This window comes from Sceloporus occidentalis, unplaced genomic scaffold, assembly GCF_023333645.1.
Source record: "Sceloporus occidentalis isolate IW3139 unplaced genomic scaffold, rSceOcc1.0.p SCAF_234, whole genome shotgun sequence".
Lineage (NCBI taxonomy): Eukaryota > Metazoa > Chordata > Lepidosauria > Squamata > Phrynosomatidae > Sceloporus > Sceloporus occidentalis.
The window spans coordinates 88,786-110,612 of NW_028317214.1; the positions used below are offsets into that span (position 1 = coordinate 88,786).

General features: G+C 38.8%; 2 protein-coding genes across 2 annotated transcripts; both read left to right on the forward strand.

Moving 5' to 3' along the window:
- Positions 1-2,281: 2,281 nt before the first annotated feature.
- F10 (coagulation factor X) lies at positions 2,282-8,650 on the forward strand. The gene is made up of 8 exons (XM_089503482.1): positions 2,282-2,351; positions 4,381-4,541; positions 5,492-5,516; positions 5,970-6,083; positions 6,531-6,662; positions 6,755-6,954; positions 7,452-7,569; positions 8,103-8,650. Exons 1-8 carry the CDS (start codon positions 2,282-2,284, stop codon positions 8,648-8,650), a joined length of 1,368 nt encoding a protein of 455 aa, XP_089359608.1.
- A 5,146-nt stretch (positions 8,651-13,796) lies between these two features.
- Positions 13,797-21,237, forward strand: LOC149276540 (vitamin K-dependent protein Z-like). Its single transcript, XM_089503483.1, has 8 exons — positions 13,797-13,866; positions 14,853-15,016; positions 15,736-15,760; positions 16,437-16,550; positions 17,125-17,262; positions 17,583-17,674; positions 18,504-18,621; positions 20,708-21,237. Exons 1-8 carry the CDS (start codon positions 13,797-13,799, stop codon positions 21,235-21,237), a joined length of 1,251 nt encoding a protein of 416 aa, XP_089359609.1.
- Positions 21,238-21,827: the final 590 nt, after the last annotated feature.

Genomic DNA, 21,827 nt, shown 5'->3' on the forward strand with positions numbered 1-21,827 from the left:
CTTCCCCGACTGTCAGAGATCTCTGATCTCTGACAGCCGGGGAAAGTATACGCGACGGACGCATACAAACCCCCGCTGCCAACTCCACCTCCTTCCGGCTGCAGCAGAAGGCGACGTCACCCCGCTGCCCCGGCTGGAAGCACCGGTAAGAGAGGGCTGAGAGGGGAGAGAGGGGAGAGAGGAGAGAGGAGAGGGGAGGGGAGGGGGGGGAGAGAGTGTGTGTGTGTGTTAGTTAAATGGGGGCATAGGGCATTTCTGGAGTGGCGTTAAGGGGGCATTTAATAGAGCACTCTGCCTCCTGAAATGCCTTATACCTCCCTATATGCCACTCTGCCCCATAATATGCCTTTTAACCCCCTAAATGCCAGAGTGGCATATAGGGGTATAAGGCATTTCTGGAGGCAGAGTGCTCTATACAATGCCTTTTAACTCCCTTAATGCCACTCTGCCTCCTGAAATGCCTTATACCTCCCTATATGCCACTCTGCCCCATAATATGCATTTTAACCCCCTAAATGCCAGAATGGGATATAGGGGTATAAGGCATTTCTGGAGGCAGAGTGGCATATAGGGGGTCAAAAGGCATACCATGGGGCACAGTGGCATATAGAGGGTTAAAAGGCATATCATGGGCCACAGTGCCATATTGGTGTGGCAAGCCTGGGGGCAGATGTGCGTAACTGGGGGACAGGCTGGAAAATACAAGAAATAAAAACAAAAAAAATATTTTTCTCAATCATAGCTTTTATTAAAAAAAATAGTTTACATGAATTAACATTTACTGGTAAAACTTTTTTCCTTTAGGGTCGTCTTATATTCAGGCTTTTTCTTTTTTCCTAAGTTAATATTCAGATTTTGGGGGGTCGTCTTATAATCAGGGTCGTCTTATAATCGAGCAAATACGGTATTTGAAAGGTCTATTTGTGTGTCTGATAGGTGCCCCTATTGAAAACTTTCCAGTGTACACTACATTATGCAGGTGCAGGATCACCTCTACGTACAATGAACACAGACACTATTTTCTAACAAAAAAACAATGATGCCGTAGTGTGTATTTTGTCTAGAACCACGTGTGCCACCACCATGACTTCTTGCACCAATGGTTAGTCATTTTTTAAATTTTTTTTTATCTGGACTGGCCCAAGGGTTAAACATATCAATGTTAGGCTAAATATGCACAGCTTACAAAATGTAATTTCAATCAACGGTGATAACAAACACACCCTGTGGATCAGAGAGGAACATGTGCACTACAGTGTTTCCGCTAAAAAGAAAGCCTGCACCATGCCCACAAAGAAAAGACCAAAAAGTGGTTACAACTTTGTCGCACATAATACAGGGAAAGAGGGGACCAACAAACGCCTTTCAAGTTTCACAATAGTCATAGGCAATAAATTAACAAATACTGTGAGTGCGACAATAAATTTAATTGATATTACACATTGCCAGCAAAGCGTATTCTCCTATTTTTTTTCTTTAATTTTTAGTAGTTTCCATCCTCTCGTAATTAACATTTTTACAGCCGCAAAACAGTGACTGATCAGGTATATCTGATCTGCCCTCAAGGGAGGTCAACCCATATTTAGCAGACTTGTCTTTGGGTCAATCTTTTGTACTCTCCTCTGAGTTTGTAGTGACTGTCCCCAGGGTTTCTAGTGCCCAAGGCAAAGGATGTCTCCATTGCCCACCTCCTCCATGCGCTTGCTTGTTAACATTGAAGAGAAGCTGGCAGTGGTGCCCCCTACTATCTCATTATATATAGCTACATTCAGCTCCCAAGCACAAATATATATATATATAAATATTATTGCCCGCAGTGTGCAAATTGTTTGGAAACATATTTTCACATGCGGGTGCTATTAAAGCTAGAAATTACAGAGGCATGTACTTTTAAAGCTGTAATATTAGCCATTGCAGTTGTCAGTCAACAACCCGTTCTTTGCCCTCTCAGCATGTAAACTGAGCAAATACAACACATCTAAAGTCACAGGAACATGTTGAGTAATACAAACAAATAGGTTTCATGGACAGAATCCAGTCCTAAACAGCCATTTTTTTGTAATGCAATCTCTTTTCTTTACGAAGAGGCTGTTTAGTTTTACTTCTGATTTTATGTGTCTATAACAACGGAATTGTGCAGGTTCCTCTTTCGCATTTTGTTTTCAGGGCAGGAATTTCCTTAATTTTCCTGGCAAGCTGGTGCATGAACTATTGACTCTTTTTGTCCCTAGCTTGGCTTCCTAGGAGGGAACGATCACTTTGCATTTAATAAGACAGTACTATGGCTGACCAGATCTTGTTCATTCTTCTTACTATCTTACCTGTCGCCCTCCTTCAACAAGATGGAAATGGTAAGAAATGTAAAACTCTTGTATTGTACTTTCCTTGGATTTTCGGAATCGTGGTTACTCTTTGTGTCTGTATCAGAGTTGGGTTTTAGCAAAGGATTAGGTATAACAGAAGGGGTGTTTCAGTGATTCTATGCCATACACAATGTGTACATTTAGGGTTGTTGTGTAAATTCAAAGTATAGCGAAAGCATTTGCACTGATGATACAGATTAAAATGTCAAAAGCTGTCAATTCTTATTGAAATCTATTTTTTGTTTTGTGAATACACGGTAACAGCCTTGCAGGCAAAATGTATTTAACTTTATGGTTTAAGTTCTGGGATGTTAAACTACTGATGCAGAAAAAAAGGTCTGTGACGCTGACGTCCCTGAAGGGGTTAATTATAATGTGTGATAAAGTAATAAATTTGCATTGAGTTTATTATGGGTTTTGTTTTGGTTATTTGAATGTTTTAATGTTGTTGTGTTAATATAGAAAAGCACTAATAATGCCTGTGATGAGAATGGTTAAGGAATAACTTTGTGTTACATTTACCAAAATAAGTTAATACATAATAGTATTCTGCATTACATTAGTATTTTAGAACACCTTTAACTATATGTGTAGGACTTAAAGCAGAAACAAGTAATTTGAAATAATATGTTCGGTGCTTCTGTCAGTTCCAGTGCTATTTGTAAATCAAACTTTCTGCTTTTAAACAAACTAAATAAAAAAATCTTTCTTGGTTTCTGTACATTAATCTATGTATATTAGCATGTGAATGCATGGGATAGCTATAAAGCTATCCTGACCACGGGGCCAGACCAAGGACAGATTACAGAAAAATGGTCAGACTAAATATGCTGAACTCCACGGGGCAAGAGGGCAGCTACCCCAGGAGCCACAAAGTGAGGGCGTAATTGAGCTGCCTATCACACTTCTGCTTCTAGAATTAGTTGAGATATCAGATTGGGGGCAAAACCTCTAACCCTGCCAAAGGTCCCAAGAGCCCTAATTATGGCTCTGTGTTTCCTAGCTCATATCCATACTTATCAGCAGAGTTGCTGCTACTATAGAACTCTAGTTCATCTTCTGCACTTTTAACTTCTCAATTCTAGAGGCGCCAGAAATACAGTAACCCCTTCTGCAGACACCCACTTTACATCCCACAAGCCATGCACAGCTGGAGGGAGGGATCTTATTTAGTAAACATATGACCTACTCTATCCTGTATATGGTGCATTGGGGCAATAACCCCATTTGGGAAGTGTGGACCCCCACCCTTTTCTAACGTAAAATAAATACATAGTGCCTCCCTTCTAACCAGCTTCCAATTGGAAAGGTCTGAGATTTTAGCCAATCAGGAAGCCCAATTTCAGGACATTGGTAGTGGTTGGTAATAAGCAGCAGCAACAACAAAGTTAGGGGGGGCATGATGCTTGGTTAGGTCCCCCCCCCCCCAAGGTGAGTGAAGCATACAGCATTTGCGCCAGTAATGGTCTTTTTGGAAAACCATCAGTGTTTAACTTAAACAGGCTGTTAACTTAACTTAATAGCAGTTGCCGCCTTTCTCCTAAAAAGCAGTAGCTGTAGGTCTATGCAACATGCGCAAGTGACATTTAATCCGCCCCTAGAGGCAGTTTTCAAAAATAAGTCTTGCTGGGACCCATCTGGATTTCTCTTTTGGTTATTATTATTATTTATTGTTTTATATAGCGCCACCAAATTCCGTAGCGCTGTATTGCTGGTATGTCCATTTGTTTTTGACAAATAATTCTACATATTAAAACCTCTATATTGACACATTAAAAAATAAAAAAATATATAATAATAAATAATAAACAGGCATCTGTTCTATTCAATTTGTGCTTACCAATTGTTTTTTTCTGAATACAGAAGTTGTCAGAAAAGCACAATATTTTTTTCCACACTCCATTAATTTGTTGGTTGTCTCATCACACATTCCAATGTAAGTTGGACAGGAAATGTTTGTTTTCACATGCAGAAAGAGACATTGATAATAGCTACTTAATACTGTTTCAATTTACAGTCTTTTTGAAGCATGAAAAGGCTCATAATGTGTTATCGAGATTTAAACGTGCAAATTCACCATTTGAAGAATTCAAGAAAGGAAACCTGGAAAGAGAATGTGTTGAAGAAGTCTGCTCCTATGAAGAGGCGCGGGAATATTTTGAGAATGACGAGGCCACGGTAATAACTATGGGGTTTGGGCTGCATTAATGGAATGGCAATGGAACCAATTTGCTTAGGCCACCTAAACTGAGTTAGCTGAAAACTGTCCAACTTGTCACTAACGTGAACTCTACTGTCAAATCAAACCCACAGTTCAGGTCAACTGAACACACCAATTTGCAGAAAGTTGAGCTGAGCTGGCAGTCAAGTTGATAAAGGAGGTAATTTGACCCAGAAGTCATTTAAACTCTACTGGGCAACTCATGCGCCATAGCATAGGTGCCAAACTTACCAATAAACTTGAAAAAAACAAAACACAACCTACCTCGACAGCACCTGACCCAATATTGTGAAAGTAAGAAATTAGTGGAATACAGATCACTTCAATCTGGACTGTGACTCCCGTTGACTTTGTTGTCTTCTTACCAATAAACTTGACAAAAAAAACAAAACCTAGCTGAACAGCAACTGACCTAACATTTTGAGAGTAAGAAAGAAGTGGGATATAGATTACTTCAATCAGGACTGTGACTCCCCTTGACTTTGTAACAGTATTTGTATCACTAATAGCCAAATACATGTACGCTGATCTTGGTACAGATGGCAATGATGTTTGGCTCCAACCAACCCTTATGCAGTTTTGCCTGACCCCCCCCCCTGCAAACCATACACCCACCCTTGCATTTCTAGTCCTGCCACCCTGGCCCAACACTTTTTCCTCTTCCATCTCCCGTATAGAGCAGGATCTGAAGGCCACATTACCAGTTAAGATTTTAAGTAAAAAATAATAAGCCAACACAATGCAATAATAAAAGACTACATTTTGGGTTTCAATAAAAAATTCACATGTGGAATTAAGAAAAAGTTATTTTGCATGCTATATTTTATTCTCCCAAACTAATGGTGGCATCCAAAAAGTAAGGCTCTAAGTTTTATTTTGCTTCTAATATGTTTATTTTCTTTCACAGAAAGAATATTGGAGTGTGTACTTTGGTAAGCATTATTTGTATGATTATAACCAGTGATGTACTCAGTGGCTTAGGCTAAACATCCTTGTATGATCTAAGCCACTCAACAACAAGGTTTATTGAGGGTTTGCATATCCTTTGTTTTAAGACCCCCTAAGCGATATAACCTTACTTGCGTGAAACGTAAGGCTTGCACAATTATTGTCTTATGCAATTAAGTAAAACAAGGTGCATTTCTTACCATACTGCTAATCACCTCCAGTCGCCTGCTTTCTCTCACCGACAGCATGGGCATTGGCAGCTTCCATAATGGCCTGGTGGCCTGTGACAGTGGGAACTATTCTAACGCTGTATAGAGGGAAAGCAGGCATCAAATCCCGATACTCTACCTTAGCTGTCCCCACCTTGCACATTCTGCCCTAGTATGTTGAACAGCGTTTTCAGACTACTAGAGTAACTAAGGCTTGGTGTTTTGTAGATGGAGATCAGTGCAGTTCAACTCCTTGTATGTATGGTGGCTCATGTAAAGACGGCATTGGTGAATACACCTGCTTTTGTAATCCTGGATATGAAGGCAAAAACTGCGAAACAGGTAAACTACTTTAAGTTGATGTGTGTTGCATTCCACTTTGTACCCACATTGTACCTTTCTGTTGGTGCTAACATTTTAATCTGAACCCTAAAGGTAATTGCACTACAGAAGTTTTGAAAACTGAAAATGATTCAAGTAGTTTTTAGAAGCAATATTGGAAGTAGCTATGTCAGTTATAAGCATGCACATCCACCTGAAGCTATTGTATTTTCTTGTCCATGTTCCCCCATCCCTACACCTCCTCAATATGATCTAATAATGCCACAATAATAAATGGTAAATTAGGTTTTGATGGCTAATGTTTAAAGGGAAGAAAAGGGATATACATATTGTCCCATAAAATACAATTTATACGACAAGCAAGGGTTTGGTTTAGGAAAATAAGTCCACACGATTTGTTTGCCCATTTTGACATACATTAGCTACTCTGTTTTTTATTTCTCCTAGTTATACTAAAACTATGCAGCTTAAACAATGGTGATTGCGATCAGTTCTGTAAAGTGGTTGACAGAAATGTGGTCTGCTCCTGTACTAACGGATACGTTCTAGGGGATGATGAGAAGTCCTGCATTCCAACTGGTAAGAATGAACTTTCTTGGTTTAAATTATATAAACACATATATATATTCCACTTACAGTTTCATAAATTTCAATTTGATATCCTCTAATAGATAAATATCCCTGTGGAAAAAGAAGATTAGGAAGATATAAGAGGTCACTAAACAATTCCACTGAAGAAAACATAAATAAAACTCATGTGAATCCTGTGACACCCATTGACACCGAACGTGAAATGGATATTTTTGATGAAGAAGGAGATGGTCGGATTGTGGGTGGAAGAGACTGTAAACTTGGTGAATGTCCCTGGCAGGTAAATCTGGGCAACCATTTTAGAGGTATAATTATAAGTAAATGAAAGTGTGTCTCAAGTGAGGTAAACTGTTTTTTTTCTTAAGAGTGGTTTTCTAGTCCTCATGACACTAGTGATCATATTGGAGTTTCCATAAAGCTTGGATAATTACCAGACCTAGGAAACCACCATGACTGTTCCCCTGGTGTTGCCTCTTTTCCTGCTCCTTATGGAAGGAAGAGCTCCAGGTGGACATAACCAGTCCAAGTATGCAGAGAAAGAGGCAGAGAATGTGCAGAACCTGTCAGGGAATAAGATGGGTCGTACACCACTGCCCCTCACCAGGGGGATCAAGAAGATGTGACTCTTAGCTTTCAAGGTAAACAGTTCCTAGGTGTGATGATCATTAGTAATCCTTGAGGACCAGTCTTAGAAATACTGCCTAAAACAAATCTAAAACAAATATTATGGAATAGTTGTAAGGTTCTTTTTCATCCTTTCTTTCTACCGCTGTATAGGCTGTTTTACTAAATGAAGAAAATGAAGCATTTTGTGGAGGAACCGTATTAAGTCCACAATTCATTCTTACTGCAGCTCACTGCATGAATCAGACCCGGTATTTCAAAGTAGTTGTTGGTAAGTGTCTGTACTTCATATTTTAAAAGGAACCATATATATATATATGGATAGACCCTAATTTGATACAACAGATCAGTATACAAGTGGGGGAAATAATAAGAATGGGGTAACATTAGACCCTGGGAATACTGTTTAATGGAGACTGCATCAGATTTGCTTGTTACATTGGTTGCCTTGTCCATCATTACTAGCAACAGTAGGGCTCCTGGCTTTCTACCTGTAATCCAAATAGGATCCATGCCTACACCATCCTCATAACAAATGCCCATTTCATATAAAAGTACATGGGTGCCAATCTTCCAAACATGTGCTGGTTATGTGACATTTGTCCCATGATGTTACAATTTCCTTGATCAAGATGACACACAAAGATGGGGCAGAAGGGGCTATTGTAGGAATAGCCCTAGTCCACAGCTAAGGGGCAGGACCCCATTACCTTCTGTATTTTTGAATTAGCATGAATTTATCAAAAGTTGACTGCCTCATGTCTCAGAACCTTAACTGAAGGATATACTTATCTAATTCTACAGGAGAGCTAAATCTGAATAAGATTGAAGGAACTGAATCTACACATAAAGTGGACAAATATATTTCACATCCGAAGTTTGTTAGGTTAACCTACGATTATGATATAGCAGTGATAAAGCTAAAAGAAGCCATCAATTTCACTGACTACATTATTCCTGCATGCATTCCTGATCCGGACTTTGCTGAACAAGTGTTGATGAATGAACCAATGGCTATGGTAAGCGGTTTTGGACGTATTCATGAACGTGGGGTTCAAGCCACAAAGCTTCAGATGCTCAACATCCCATACATTAAAAGACAACTCTGTAAAGAATCCAGCAAGTTCGCAATCACAGAAAATATGTTCTGCGCTGGTTATGACAAAGAAGTCAAAGATGCCTGTCAGGGAGACAGTGGAGGTCCCCATGTCACCCCTTTCAAAGACACCTTCTTTGTTACTGGAATAGTCAGCTGGGGAGAAGGCTGTGCACAAGAAGGCAAATATGGAGTATACACAAAAGTATCACACTTATACAAGTGGCTGAGAGGAGTACTGCGAAGACACGCCTAAGAAAATTGTAATCTGACAAATCTGTACTTGATAAAATCTGCAGATATACTCGATACACCCTAGCCTGTTAGTTCCTAACTGTATTTTATGTACTCTGCCTTTGTGTCAACATGTGCTAATACAAATGATTAGGCTAAATGCATGGTGGGCAAGCTTCAACCACACTGCCTCTTCTGTTCTGCTTTAACTTGTTTCATACAATAAATTGCATTTTAGTATCAAATAATATTGCCATATACAGCTATAGATGCATATATATATATATATATATATATATATATATATATATATATATATTAAATCATTAGTACGGCATTATCTTTAATCCTAAAGTATAGACACAGTTCCTTTATTCAATATGAAAACTTGATAATGCAATGTTAGATGTCTTCGGCTCTGTTGGGAATGAGTCATTTTGCATTCTGTTACATATTGGATCTGTTATATTTTCATTGCAATAAATTTACCTAAGGTCCAAAAAAGTAAATGGCCTTACTTCTCCATGTTGTTCACATAAGCGACTATAATAGCATATATTTGGGGTTTTTTTAAAAAAAATATGCTTCCATCACATTCCATACAATATACAAACTGCTATAGCATACATTCCCTTATAATACAAATATACTGTATATACCAATAAATAACAATGAATATACCTGTTACTGGATGATATATCTCTTACCACAATAAAAAATGAATGAAGACAAATGTAGCACAAAAGTATCTGGCTAGCTTGGGATGCAATCTAAATTATGGCACAACAAATTGTACTTTTTTAACATTATGTTGCTATATTGATGTATTTGAAGAAGGCGTTGGACAAGGCCACTTAACCGGTTGATAGAACATTACTCTATCTTGGTTTTCTTTATGGTGGTCACAAATTATGTTGGTGTTTTGACCTAGTGTTCTTCTCATCCTGAGCAATGCATCTGGGATACCCCAAATCATATCTCTTACACATGAGTGTGGGTTGAATGCAAAAGAGGCCACTTGCTTAGGCCCAATTTTTTTATTACTTTTGTTTATTACTACACAACTAAACGACTATAGCAAATGGACCTTCATTACTGAATTGAAACCCTGAGTCTCTAACAATATGGATTGGACTAGCCAAAACATGCGATGACAGCCAGATCACAGTCTGATATCATTAGGATGGTGTATAATGATTGTTGGACGCTCTGAGTTAGTAGTTTGTACTTACATTTGGTTTTATGGAATTATGCCTATTGTAAAAGTCCCATATTCAGTATACCTCCCAAGCCAACACATAGAAGAGGAAGGCCACCTGGGGCAACAATAAGCCACCCAATTTCCATACATATACATAAGGGTACATATTAAGGGTAAAAGTGAACCTCTGCTTAGTTTTATGTCATTTTATTGCTAAGGTGTTGTTGGGAAGTCATTTTTTGCTCACACCTTCTAACATAATCTTGTGGATCATAAGCAACTGTATACACAAAGAAATCAAATCTATCATTGATTTGAATATGTAGCTTCTTTAGTATGTGAAGAATAAATTTGTATTTTCTCTATGTACACTTCTCTTAAGCCTTTGAACTGGTGTTTAATTACTAGAACACCAAACAGTAATTTCATATTTACCATATTGGCCCGAATATAGGCTGCACTTTATCCCCCCACTTTAAATCTTTAAAGTGGAGTGCAGCCTATAATCATTGTTTAGCGCAGGGATGCGCAATTTGTATCGCCCTACGCCCGGGACATGCAGTTCCAGGTGCCGGGCGGGTGCTTTTTTTTTTTTTTTGCAGGGGACCTGGATCCTACTCTCCAGCACTTCTGCCTGGGATTCTATGGTAGAGCACCAGCTTGACATAACTTTCCGGTGTTCCGCGGGGGTGCCGGCAGCAGAGGTTGTCTAAGTGCATCATGCAGACGTTCACTGGCTGCGGCAATGTGCGTAGACAACCTCCACTGCCGGCTCTTCTGCCGGGGCTTCTCTCTCATAGAAGCCCCATCCACTGGCCGGCCCCTGCTATACACCAGGGAGTCTGGGGGTGCATTGGTAAGTCTGGGGGGATGGCAAATCTAGGGAGCAAAGTGGTATTTCTAGGGAGCAGAGTGGCATATCAGGGGGCAGAGTGGCATTTCTAGGAGGCATAAAGCATATCTGGGGGCAGAGGGGCATATCTATAAGTAAGGTGCATTATAAATTAAGGGGGGACCTTAAAATGGCTATTGGTTTTACAAATTTCTGTTTGTATGTAACATATGCTGACTAACTGCATAATAGATACCAAAAATGTTAAAATACATGTATTCCAGTTCATTAGGTAAAATACTGTTTTACTATTCTACTAATGTGTATTTTTTCTTCAAAAATAAATTTTTCTTTAAAATAGCACCAAACTTTTAGGGTGTGGCTTATAATCGTATTGGTATTATTATTATATTTTATTTATATAGCTCCAATGATTTACACACCGCTTCTTGCAATACATACATTCATTGAGTAAGAACTGGGTGGAACTGACTTAAGACAAACCGATACATTTGTCAATGATTTGTGTGATTGAAATTAAATAGAAGATAAAATAGTAACACCGAAAAAATGAATAACTATATAGTATATTATATACTAACACCAAGCAAAATGTCATTAACTTGGTGTAGAGGAACAAAAGGTCATGGACTCATGCCACACACATCAGGTCAAGTAAGGGATGTTTGCAGACACAGGAAACCTGATCAATAAAGTAAACACATAGTCCAAAGTACTGGCTTAGTATATGTGTACATGTTGAAATTGTACCATTTGTGCATGAAGGAAGCAAATATTTAGGAAAGTCTTCTCTTCAGGTTAGAGTTGATCTACAGTGGAATGAAAAAGTATCTGCCCCTTCCTGATTTCTTAGTTTTTCATGTTTGTCACATTTAAATGTATTAGATCATCAAAAAAAATTCTCACTTAAACAGAAAATGCTGTTTTTAAAGATAATTTCATGTATAGAAGGAAAAAAGGTACCAACCCTACCTGGCCCTATTTAAAAAAAGTAATTACCTTAGTTACTAAATTAATTAATTAACCTAGGCATGCTTACTCTCAGCCATGTTGAATTTAAACATCAATTAAATAGAACATGTCTTGAAAACTGATGCTGTGATCTAAAGAAATTCAAGAACAGATAAGAAACAAAGTCACTGACATCTAGTAGTCTGGAAAGGGTTACAAAGCCATCTCTAAGACTCTGCGGGTCCAGCACAAATGGAGAAAACAGTTGTGTCCAACTACGAAAATTCTTCCAAGACTGCATTGCAGACTCATCCAGAAGGTAACAATAAAACCCAGACTAACATGTAAAGAACTGCAGGCCTCACTTGGCCGAGTTAAGGTCAGTGTTCATGATTCTACAATAAGAAAGAGACAGTGGAAAAATGCCATCCATAGGAGAATTACAAAGTGAAAACCACTGTTGACCAAAAAGAACACACAGGCTCATCTCACATTTGAAAAGAAACATATTGATGACCAAGACTTTTGGGATAATATTCTGTGGACTGATGAGTCAAAAGAACAGCATTCCACAATAAGAACATACCAAAAGTGAAACTCGGTGATGGTAGTGTAATGGTCTGGGGCTGCTTTGATGGAACCATGAATGCCGCTCTCTACCAGAAAATCCTGAGAATGTCCAGACATAAGTTTGTGACCTAAAGCTCAAGCGCAGTTGGGTTATGCAGCAGGAAAATCACCTGAAGCACACAAGCAGGTCATCCTCTGAATGGGTGAAAAGAAGCAAAATAAAGGTTTGGAGTAGCTTAGTCAAAGTCCTGACTTGGATCTTTTATTTGAGACACTGTGGCATGAACTCAAGTCGAAAACCCTCCAATGTGGCTGAATTAAAACAATTCTGCCAAGAAGAGCGGGCCAAAATTCTTCCACAGCAAAGTAAAACATATTGTCAGTTATCCCAAATGAGAGAGCTATAGGTGCTTCTGATAGCATAGATGCTCCTTACCCTCATAGTTCCTGGTTTGTTTGGCTAGCTATTGAAAATGTACATTGGAGCCAATATCCAGGGCTGACGATGAGGAAACAAGGACATTCCTGAAAACTTGAGTGTTATGGATTTTGTTCTTTACAGAGTTAACCTTTGCATGCCACATGGTGATGAATGTCAAGGGCCACCCTCTGGTACCAAAAGCGGTCAATATGCATTGCTAAAGAAGGCCACCCACATGCCCTCTAGCTACAGAAAAAGGTCAGGAAGCAAGCAGGGATATTATTTAACTATAGCTATTGGGGCAAGAGAGCAGGTTATATTTGTATTATTATTATATTACATCATTGGTTGATTGGGGTGACCAGGGAACTGGGGTATGGCCCTATCCCATTATATCATTGAGTGACCTGTACTACTTCCTTATTTATTGTGCATATAATTTACTGACCCAATACCAAAGACTAGGTGGTTGGGGGCAATACCTTTTGGCAACTAGATTTATTCCATCGTAACACTTCACTACAAAGGAAAGACATAAGGACAATAATAAGGTCTCCACCAACCCAATATGGTAGAAGGCAAATGATCACTGCAGAGCATGCATGTTGTTCTAGTCAACATAATTTCTGTGATAACATTTCAGTTGTGTTATTTACTCATCATTTTACATATTGACGATATTGTGGAAAACATGTAGTTTTTTTTATTGATTTCTATGATCCTTTTTTGTATAAATAAAATATATTTGTACTTTTCAGTTGTATACGATGTAGGTATATGTGTAGGCGCTGCTATGAATAATGCACAATGGGCATTTCCTTGCAGTTTTTAACTAGATCAGCCATCTACAGCCTTTTTAACTCAAGCTTTTAAGTTATTCGGCAGAGATATTTCCTTTTTTTCACACTCCAGCTCTAGACTACAATGCCTATAGTTTCTCTTTATAACCGCAGCTGAAACGAATGGGAGTTGTAGTCTTTAATAGTCTAAACACCATAGATTATCTCTTTTTAGCACGTAACCTCGTCTCTGTTTTGCTCAAATGAAGTCATTGCCCCATAATGTTTATGTTCAATAAACCCTGAACTTTGAACTTTTAAAAAAAAGCTTTTTTTTTTTTTATTTACAAACTCTTTCGGCAGAAGCGGATTTCAATTTCCCAATGAATCAAAATGGCAGATGTTATCCAGGCAACATGCTTATTCATCTTTACACTTCTCCTTCATCAGGCGGAACAAAAAGGTACGGTTTCATTTTATTTAGTCTATTATTTATTCGAAATTTTATTTCTGCACTTAGCTGCCAAAATCACGAGGGATAGCCAGAGGAGAGAGAAAATGACAGCGTGTAAGTGGGAACTGGGAAGTCAGAGAGGGAAAAGTAGTTGAAGCAAATTAACTGAAATGCTCTGGTTAATTACCAGCGCATTTAGAAAATATGAATTTTATTTGCAGTTATAATCAGCTGTCATAGTGTTATTATGCTGTCATTTTCATAGATCATACAGTGTCCTGGAAGCAATGACTGTATGCTGTACTGATGTGTTCGTGTCAGTGTAATGTTGCTATTTATCATTATTTAGTAGAAAAAGAATACTTTACACAAAGCCTAATTAGAAGTATGTATTAGGAGTATTGTATCTTCCCTTTTAAGAATAGCAGCCATATAGTTAATGCTGGGCACAAGCTATTTTTCTTCTCACCCCGGTAATATATCAAACAAAACCTCAATGCCCAGGATATCATATAGTCCTGAGCAGTATTCTCAAGGACTAATTTATGTAATTATAACCACAATCTATACAATATATATATATATATATATATATATATATATATATATATATATATATATATATATATATATATATATATATATATATATATATATATAGGACCCACATGTGCCCAATAAGCCTGGGCGTTATCTTGTTCTACTTGCATATGTCAGTACCACGCAAATTACGGTATATGTCTTAAAAATTGTCACAAGTTTAACAATGGTTCAAATTCAGTGCAGTTACTAAATATTCTATTACTGTTCTATTTACTATTTTGCATAGTGCATGAATGGAACATACACCCTGTTGGGGTAGCTTTGGGGTAGAGAATGATGTCATGTGATGGAGACAATGATGTCATGTGATGGCTGTAAGGACAAATCACAAATCATGTTTATTTACAGTGGTACTAAATCCTATCTTGAATTTGCTGTTCACTTCTATTCAGTGTTCCTCTCTTCTGAAAATGCAAACAAGGTCATACATCGATCCAAGCGTGCTAACTTCATACTGCTTGAGGAAATCCGAAAAGGGGACTTGGAAAGAGAGTGTCTTGAGGAACTTTGCTCGTATGAAGAGGCAAGAGAAACATTTGAGGACAAAGAGAAAACAGTGAGACACCCTTCATTGTTTTAGCAGAAATTACATGTGTTTAGTTGCATTTAACTGTGTCCTATATTGTGGCTAAAGTTCCATTAAATGCCTTATTTTCCTTTCTATTCATCTTTTAATTATTATTTATTATTTGTTGTGATCTATTCATCTTGTGATTGTATACCATATTAATGTGTGTTTGTTTTTTAAAAGATTTCTTTCTCCTTGGGTATTGAAAGGGTTTATGATAAAATTGTACATTTGCCTTTTTTAAATGGTATGTTTCCCTTTTCCTGTTTTTACAAGTCTAATACTAAATCCTGGATTAGATGCCACTGGCATGCTTGTTTGTAGGTATGTATGTATGTACGTATGCGTATATTTGTTTATATACAGTAATTAATAGGATAGAGAGGGTCGGACTGGGGAGGACGAGTGAAGCCCTGGCACTTATGAAGTAAGTCCAGGTAACCTCAGGCCATGAGAGGCACATTACGTTCATCCCAGCAGGTTTTAGGGTTGAACCCATTGAACACCAGTCTGTTCCAGCAGGACACTAGTCTGTTGAACAGGCCCCCTATTATTGGATGACCTTCAAAGATTGATGACATGTCTCTAAATAATACACATATAATCATTTTTTTCACAGTTCTTCCTTTTTTGCCAGCCTGGAACTAAACTGTTGGTATGAACATTGCAGTACATAGTCACATTATTCCATTCTTTTGTCTCCACAGGATAGGTTTTGGAAGACTTATCATGGTAAGTTTATTGATAGCTATTATAGGATCACTGGTGTGTAGAGCATTTAATGAAACCACAGAACTGCTCTGTGCAACTTCTTGCTCTACCTTACTGCATCATTACCTTACTTGAGCAGTTCTTCTGGTCCTACTTGTCATTAAAGATACCAAGTATAAAACTCCTTGCTTATTATGACCTATACACACTAAAGTCTTCTGGGCGTTACATAACAGAACCTCCTAGGAACAAAGACCTCTTATGCAATCCCACAAAAATATATACAAAATAAAAGGGTCAAAGATGGAAGCCTGTTGGGGTAATCCTCAAACTGAGTAGGGCATGGATTGGCTCTAACTAAGCTATCATTAAGCCCCACATCTTTGCCTTCTGCAAGGAATTCTTGGGTTTCTCCTTGAATCCTCTTGGAGGAACTAAAGATGTGAACTGGAGACCTGAATATGAGCAACCGTTCTCTAACTGTACAAGTAACAACAGCTTGGGACTCCACATAGTGGATGATGTTATTGTCCACAGTTTCATTTTATAGATATGGTTTTCCACAAAATACTGTTACAGACACCAATGTTATTTGTTGATTTTAAATGGCTAAATGTTGAACACAAAACACACAATTTTGATAGCATTGACTGAAAATGTTCTGCTAATTAGTATTTATGGTCATTCATGTTTGCAGGTGGTAGACAATGCACCTCATGCCCTTGTTTAAATAAAGGTGAATGCACAGACACAATTCGGAGTTATACATGCGGTTGCCCAGAAGGATATTATGGTCGCAATTGTGAATTTGGTAAGGAACATCTTCCAGATCTTTATTATAAATCATTATTTATATTGGATCCTAAAATTAAAAAAATGCTTGTACTCTGAGGCATTAAATTCTCTTTAAGGTTTCTGCAGGGTAATGTACTCACTTAAAATGCAGAGAGGGAGTTTCCTCAGTCTGTAAATGGTTCATGTAAGAAAGAAGAACTGCAATACAGTAATAACTAACAATGGATAATCCATAGATGTTGACCATCAAACTTCAGTACAAAACTAAATCACTAAATCCAGATTTGGGAGCATATCAACAGTTTTTATAAAGTGTTTTTACATTTACATTCACCTTATCTGTTCAGAATACAAACATTTTCCAGTCTTATTCCCGGTTTACCCTTTGTTTTTAAGCCTGAACACGTTATAGATGTCCTGCAGAATCCAGGAGAATGTTTAGATGTTGTATGTGGCCTAGTTACATCTAGCCTTATGAAATCTGTTGATTTGTTTAAAATAAATTGCTGTTAAAACAATAATTAAATTATTTGCCCATATATTTGATAGCATCATTTGATCACATAATTTATTTTGGTCTATTTCATTAGCAAACAACGAGTGTCACCCAAATATGAATGATGGATGTCAACACTTCTGCCACCCCAACTATGGATTTCACTCTTTCTTTTGTTCTTGTGCTGAAGGGTATACTCTTGGTGGAGATGAAAGGTCATGTAATCCTACAGGCAAGTATACTAATTACAGCAATGACACAACAAAGTCACCTTATAATGCCCCTGGCAGGAGAGTAGAGCATTAAGTATAGAAATGTTTCAGGGTGAAAATGCTCTATCTTATTAGGGAGACGTTGGATGTTCCAGGATATACAGAGCTGCCAGGTCTACTAGTTTTGGATGTGGCATGTCAATGCTATATTTTGAATATTGGGACCTGGTAGCATAGATTATGTTTTATTAGAGATTCCCTGGGGTTCTTGACATCCTAACATAGCTGGTGGACAATTATGTAGGATCAAGGATCGTGTGTTTGCACCTTTCATTGGCAGATCCCTATGCATGTGGCCAAGCAGTAGACAATGAAGATTACGTGGAAAATGAACATCTTCCAAACAACCGGACGCGTATTTTCCCTTGGGAGGTACAAACTCAAACTACATTTCCTATTCCTAACTATGTCTAAAATGTTGTATGTGCTGTTGTTGATTTGATGGGGAAAAAGAAACAACCAAAAGCCACTCAGGCAGGTGCATATTGGATGCTTCATCCAGCACTTTTTGTTACCAAGCTTTCAGGCATTTTGGACTCCGGTTCCCCAGTCTATTAAAAGCTGTTGTATGTTCAGACTGCTGGCTGACAAATGATGTAAGTGTGTCCAACGGCCACGTTAAGTTTATATCCGGCCAGTGGCTGCATGCTGCAGCACCCGATCTGGTGGTGCCAGATCAGATAAGTATGGAGCGCTGTCTGCCAGCGGCCCACTGGTGTGCCACATGGCCAGTCTGAGCCTGGGTCATAGTCGAACATTAGATGGTTAGTGGCTTAAGCTGTAATGCCAAGGTTTTGCTTTACTGAAAGGGTGCTAGATAAAGGAACAGCCTTCCAGCAGAAATGGCAGAGATTAATTTCCAGATAGGAATACAGTCATGAAGTCAAAATGCCCAATAGGCTTTACAGCAGGAATAATGGACAGATCTGATGGGCCGAATGGTTCGTATTTAACATTAAATACTATGTTTCCATGTTTCAGCCTAGTTGCATTCTCCGGGTCAGGTAATCCAAGCAAAAAAGAGGTTCACGCTGAGGTTCTCCTATCGCATGTTTAGCGCTTACTACACACTTTGGGACCTTAATACCATGAACCCTCACAAACGTATAGGATCATTGCAGAAAGTTGGTACTTTATGTCTGTTATTGCTTGTTTCATTTATTTCTGCATAACATGGAACTCTGCCTTGTTTTCTGTAAAGGTCATACTCCTAAATTCAGACTCAGATCAGTTTTGCAGTGGAATAATTCTTAAACCATCTTTGATATTGACAACTGCGAAGTGCAGCAATCTACACAACCCTATTTACGTCTTTGCAGGTAACAATTATTTACTTGTAAAAGTTCTTATGCACTAACCTAACTCAGTTGATATATCACCTGCCCTTTTATTTGCCTTTTGGAAAATCTTGAATAATAATAATAATAATAATAATAATAAATAATAGTAATGCGCCCATCAAAACCCCGGCTGAGTCCAAAATTCTGATATACAATTATCATGTATATCTGGTTAAAGTGGCTGCCCCTGGTAAGAATCTGTGAGGTTAGAGATCCATCTTAATGTTATATGTAAGTATTACACTATATGGACAAAAGTATTGGGACACAGCTCTTAATTATTGAATTCAGGTGTTTCAATCAGACCCATTGCCACAGGTGTAAAAAATCAAGCACCTAGCCCTCCTGAAGAGCTGGGTGAATTCACGCATGGTACTGAGATAGGATGCCACCTTTACAATAAGTGAGTTTGTGAAATGTCATCCCTGATCCACTGAACTCTGGAGTGACGAGTCTCGATTGTCTGTTTGGCAGTCTGATGGGCAAGTCTGGGTTTGGCAGATGTCAGGAGAAAGTTACTGGCCTGACTGCACTGTGCCAACTATGGTGGAGGATGCAGAACTTACTTCCAGTGAAGAGAAATCTTAATGCTGTAGCATACCAAGACATTTTGGACACTGCTATGTGGGGAAAGTTTGTGGAAGGTCATCTTCTATTTCAGCATGACTGTGCCCCAGTGCACAAAGCAAGCTCCATAAAGACATGGTTGGATGAGTTTGGTGTAGAAAAAGTTGACTGGCCGCACAGAGCCCTGACCTCAACCCCACTGAACATTTTTGGGATGAACCGGAACGGAGATTGCAAGCCTGGCCTTCCTGTCCAACATCCAACATCCTGCCGCTTGCACCTAAAAAACATCTCTCGTATCAGCCCATTCCTCACCCAAGAATCCACAAAAACCCTCATTCATTCCCTTATCATTTCCCGTCTTGACTACTGCAACACTCTTCTGGTTGGCACTCCACTGTCTCGACTCTCTCCTTTACAGTCTATCCTAAATGCCGCTGCTAGGCTCATCTTCCTTGCACGTCGCTCCTCTTCTGCTTCCCCCCTCTGTGAAACCCTCCACTGGCTCCCAATTACCTTTAGAATTAAATGTAAGATCCTGGTACTGACATATAAGGCCATCCATAATACTGCTCCTCCGTACATTTCTGACCTCATTAGCAAATACTCTCCTACTCGATCCCTACGTTCCTCCCATGGGCTAAGGCTCTCCTCCTCACTCATCACCTCTTCCTTTTCCCGTCTACAAGATTTCACTCGAGCTGCCCCATATCTCTGGAATCTACTCCCAAGGAACCTTCAGCATTCTCCCTCCCTCCCAACTTTCAAGAAACATCTAAAAACCCACTTCTTCAGAGAAGCATACCATCTTAGCTGCTAGAACTTCCTTGTCATCGATACAACCCCCACAATACCTCTCACCCTTTCTCTATGCCTTATGTTTGTCACCCCATTTCCCTCTAGATTGTAAGCTTGCGAGCAGGGCTCTCTCCACCAAATGTATCGGTTTGTCTTAGTCTGTCAATTCTTGTCTTGTCATATCCCTTGAATTTATGTATTGTATTAAGCGCTGCGTAAACTGTTGGCGCTATATAAATAAAGGATAATAATAATAATCAGTGCCTGACCTCACAAACGAAGCTGGGGTGACCAACTACATAGTAATGTCTATGTATTTAGAATGTGAAGTCATAAAAATCCCTGTTGGTGTAATGGTCAGGTGTCCCAATATCTTTGTCCGAATAGTGTATGTTATATTAGAATTACGAAAGCTGGCTGCTTTCTGGTCCTCACATACAACCAGAAGGATTATTATGACGTAGACATGCCCATCCAGAGTCTGGCTCATCTACTGCAAAGTTTGAGCATATAATGATAGTTTAGCTGTTCCTTTCTTCCAAATGTTATAATAGAAAATGTAAAAAAAAAATTGTAAAACAAAATAATCTCATACCTGAAACAAGTATCTAAAGTATTTCATTTCTGAATTAAAAAAAAGAGTGATATCAGTTCAGTTGGTTTCCTAAAATTAATTTATCTTAAAATATTTTTTTAACAGGCACTCAAAAAGGGGCATTTGAAAAAGGAAAACAGATCATCAAGGTGAAGGATCATTCAATACATATGCGCTATTTGGAGAAGACTGGAGACAACGACATTGCACTGCTGAAGCTCCAAAGCAATATTGAATTCGATAACTATACCCTCCCTATTTGTATTCCTCAGAAAGACTTTGCAGAGAACGTGCTGATTCATAGTAACAACAGTGTAGTTAGTGGCTGGACACATGGCTCTGATTTAGACTTGGCTCCTTTCGAGTTCCCAGCAACATACTCTGAGAAAGAAAACTGTGAGTCTGCTTTAAACGTCACACAGACTAACAGAATGTTTTGCGGTGTTTCACAAAATGTTGTTGACTTTCCTATGGTCGACGGTAGCTATTTTGCTGTGGAGCACAAAGGCACGTGGTTCCTTACAGGAATTATGGGATCAAAGAATTCAGCACTCTCCAACCAGAATGTGTTTTCATTTACTAAAATATCCAGATACATCATGTGGTTGAAACAGACAGAAGGCCAGTTTCACTAGAGCCCATTTGTTACCACTGCATTTTGGTGACATTCTGTTAATATAGGCTTTTGTAAAGGGACACAAACTATGGCGTTCCAGTAGGTATATAGACAAAATTATTGGGACACCTGACCATTACACCAACAGTCACTTTTATGACCGCATTTTAAATACATAGACATTAATATGGAGTTGGTCCCCTCCTTCCACTCTTCTGGGAAGGCTTTCCACAAGGTTTTGGAGAGTTTCTGTGTGAATTTTTGCCCATTCATCCAGTAGAGCATTTGTGAGGTCAGGCACTGATGTTGGACGAGAAGGCCGGGCTTGCAATCTCTATTCCAGGTCATCCCGAAGGCAATGTGGAAGAACTTGACTGGCACACACACAAAGCCCTGAACTCAAACACCTTTGAGATGAACTGGAACAGAGAGTGCAAGCCAGGTCTCCTCGTCCAACATCAGTGCCTGACCTCACAAATGGTCTACTGGGTGAATGGGCAACAACACAGAAACGCTCCAAAATCTTGTGGAACGCCTTGCCAGAAGAATGTTAATGTATTTAGAATGCAATGTCATCAAAGTCCCTGTTGGTGTAATGTCCCAATACTT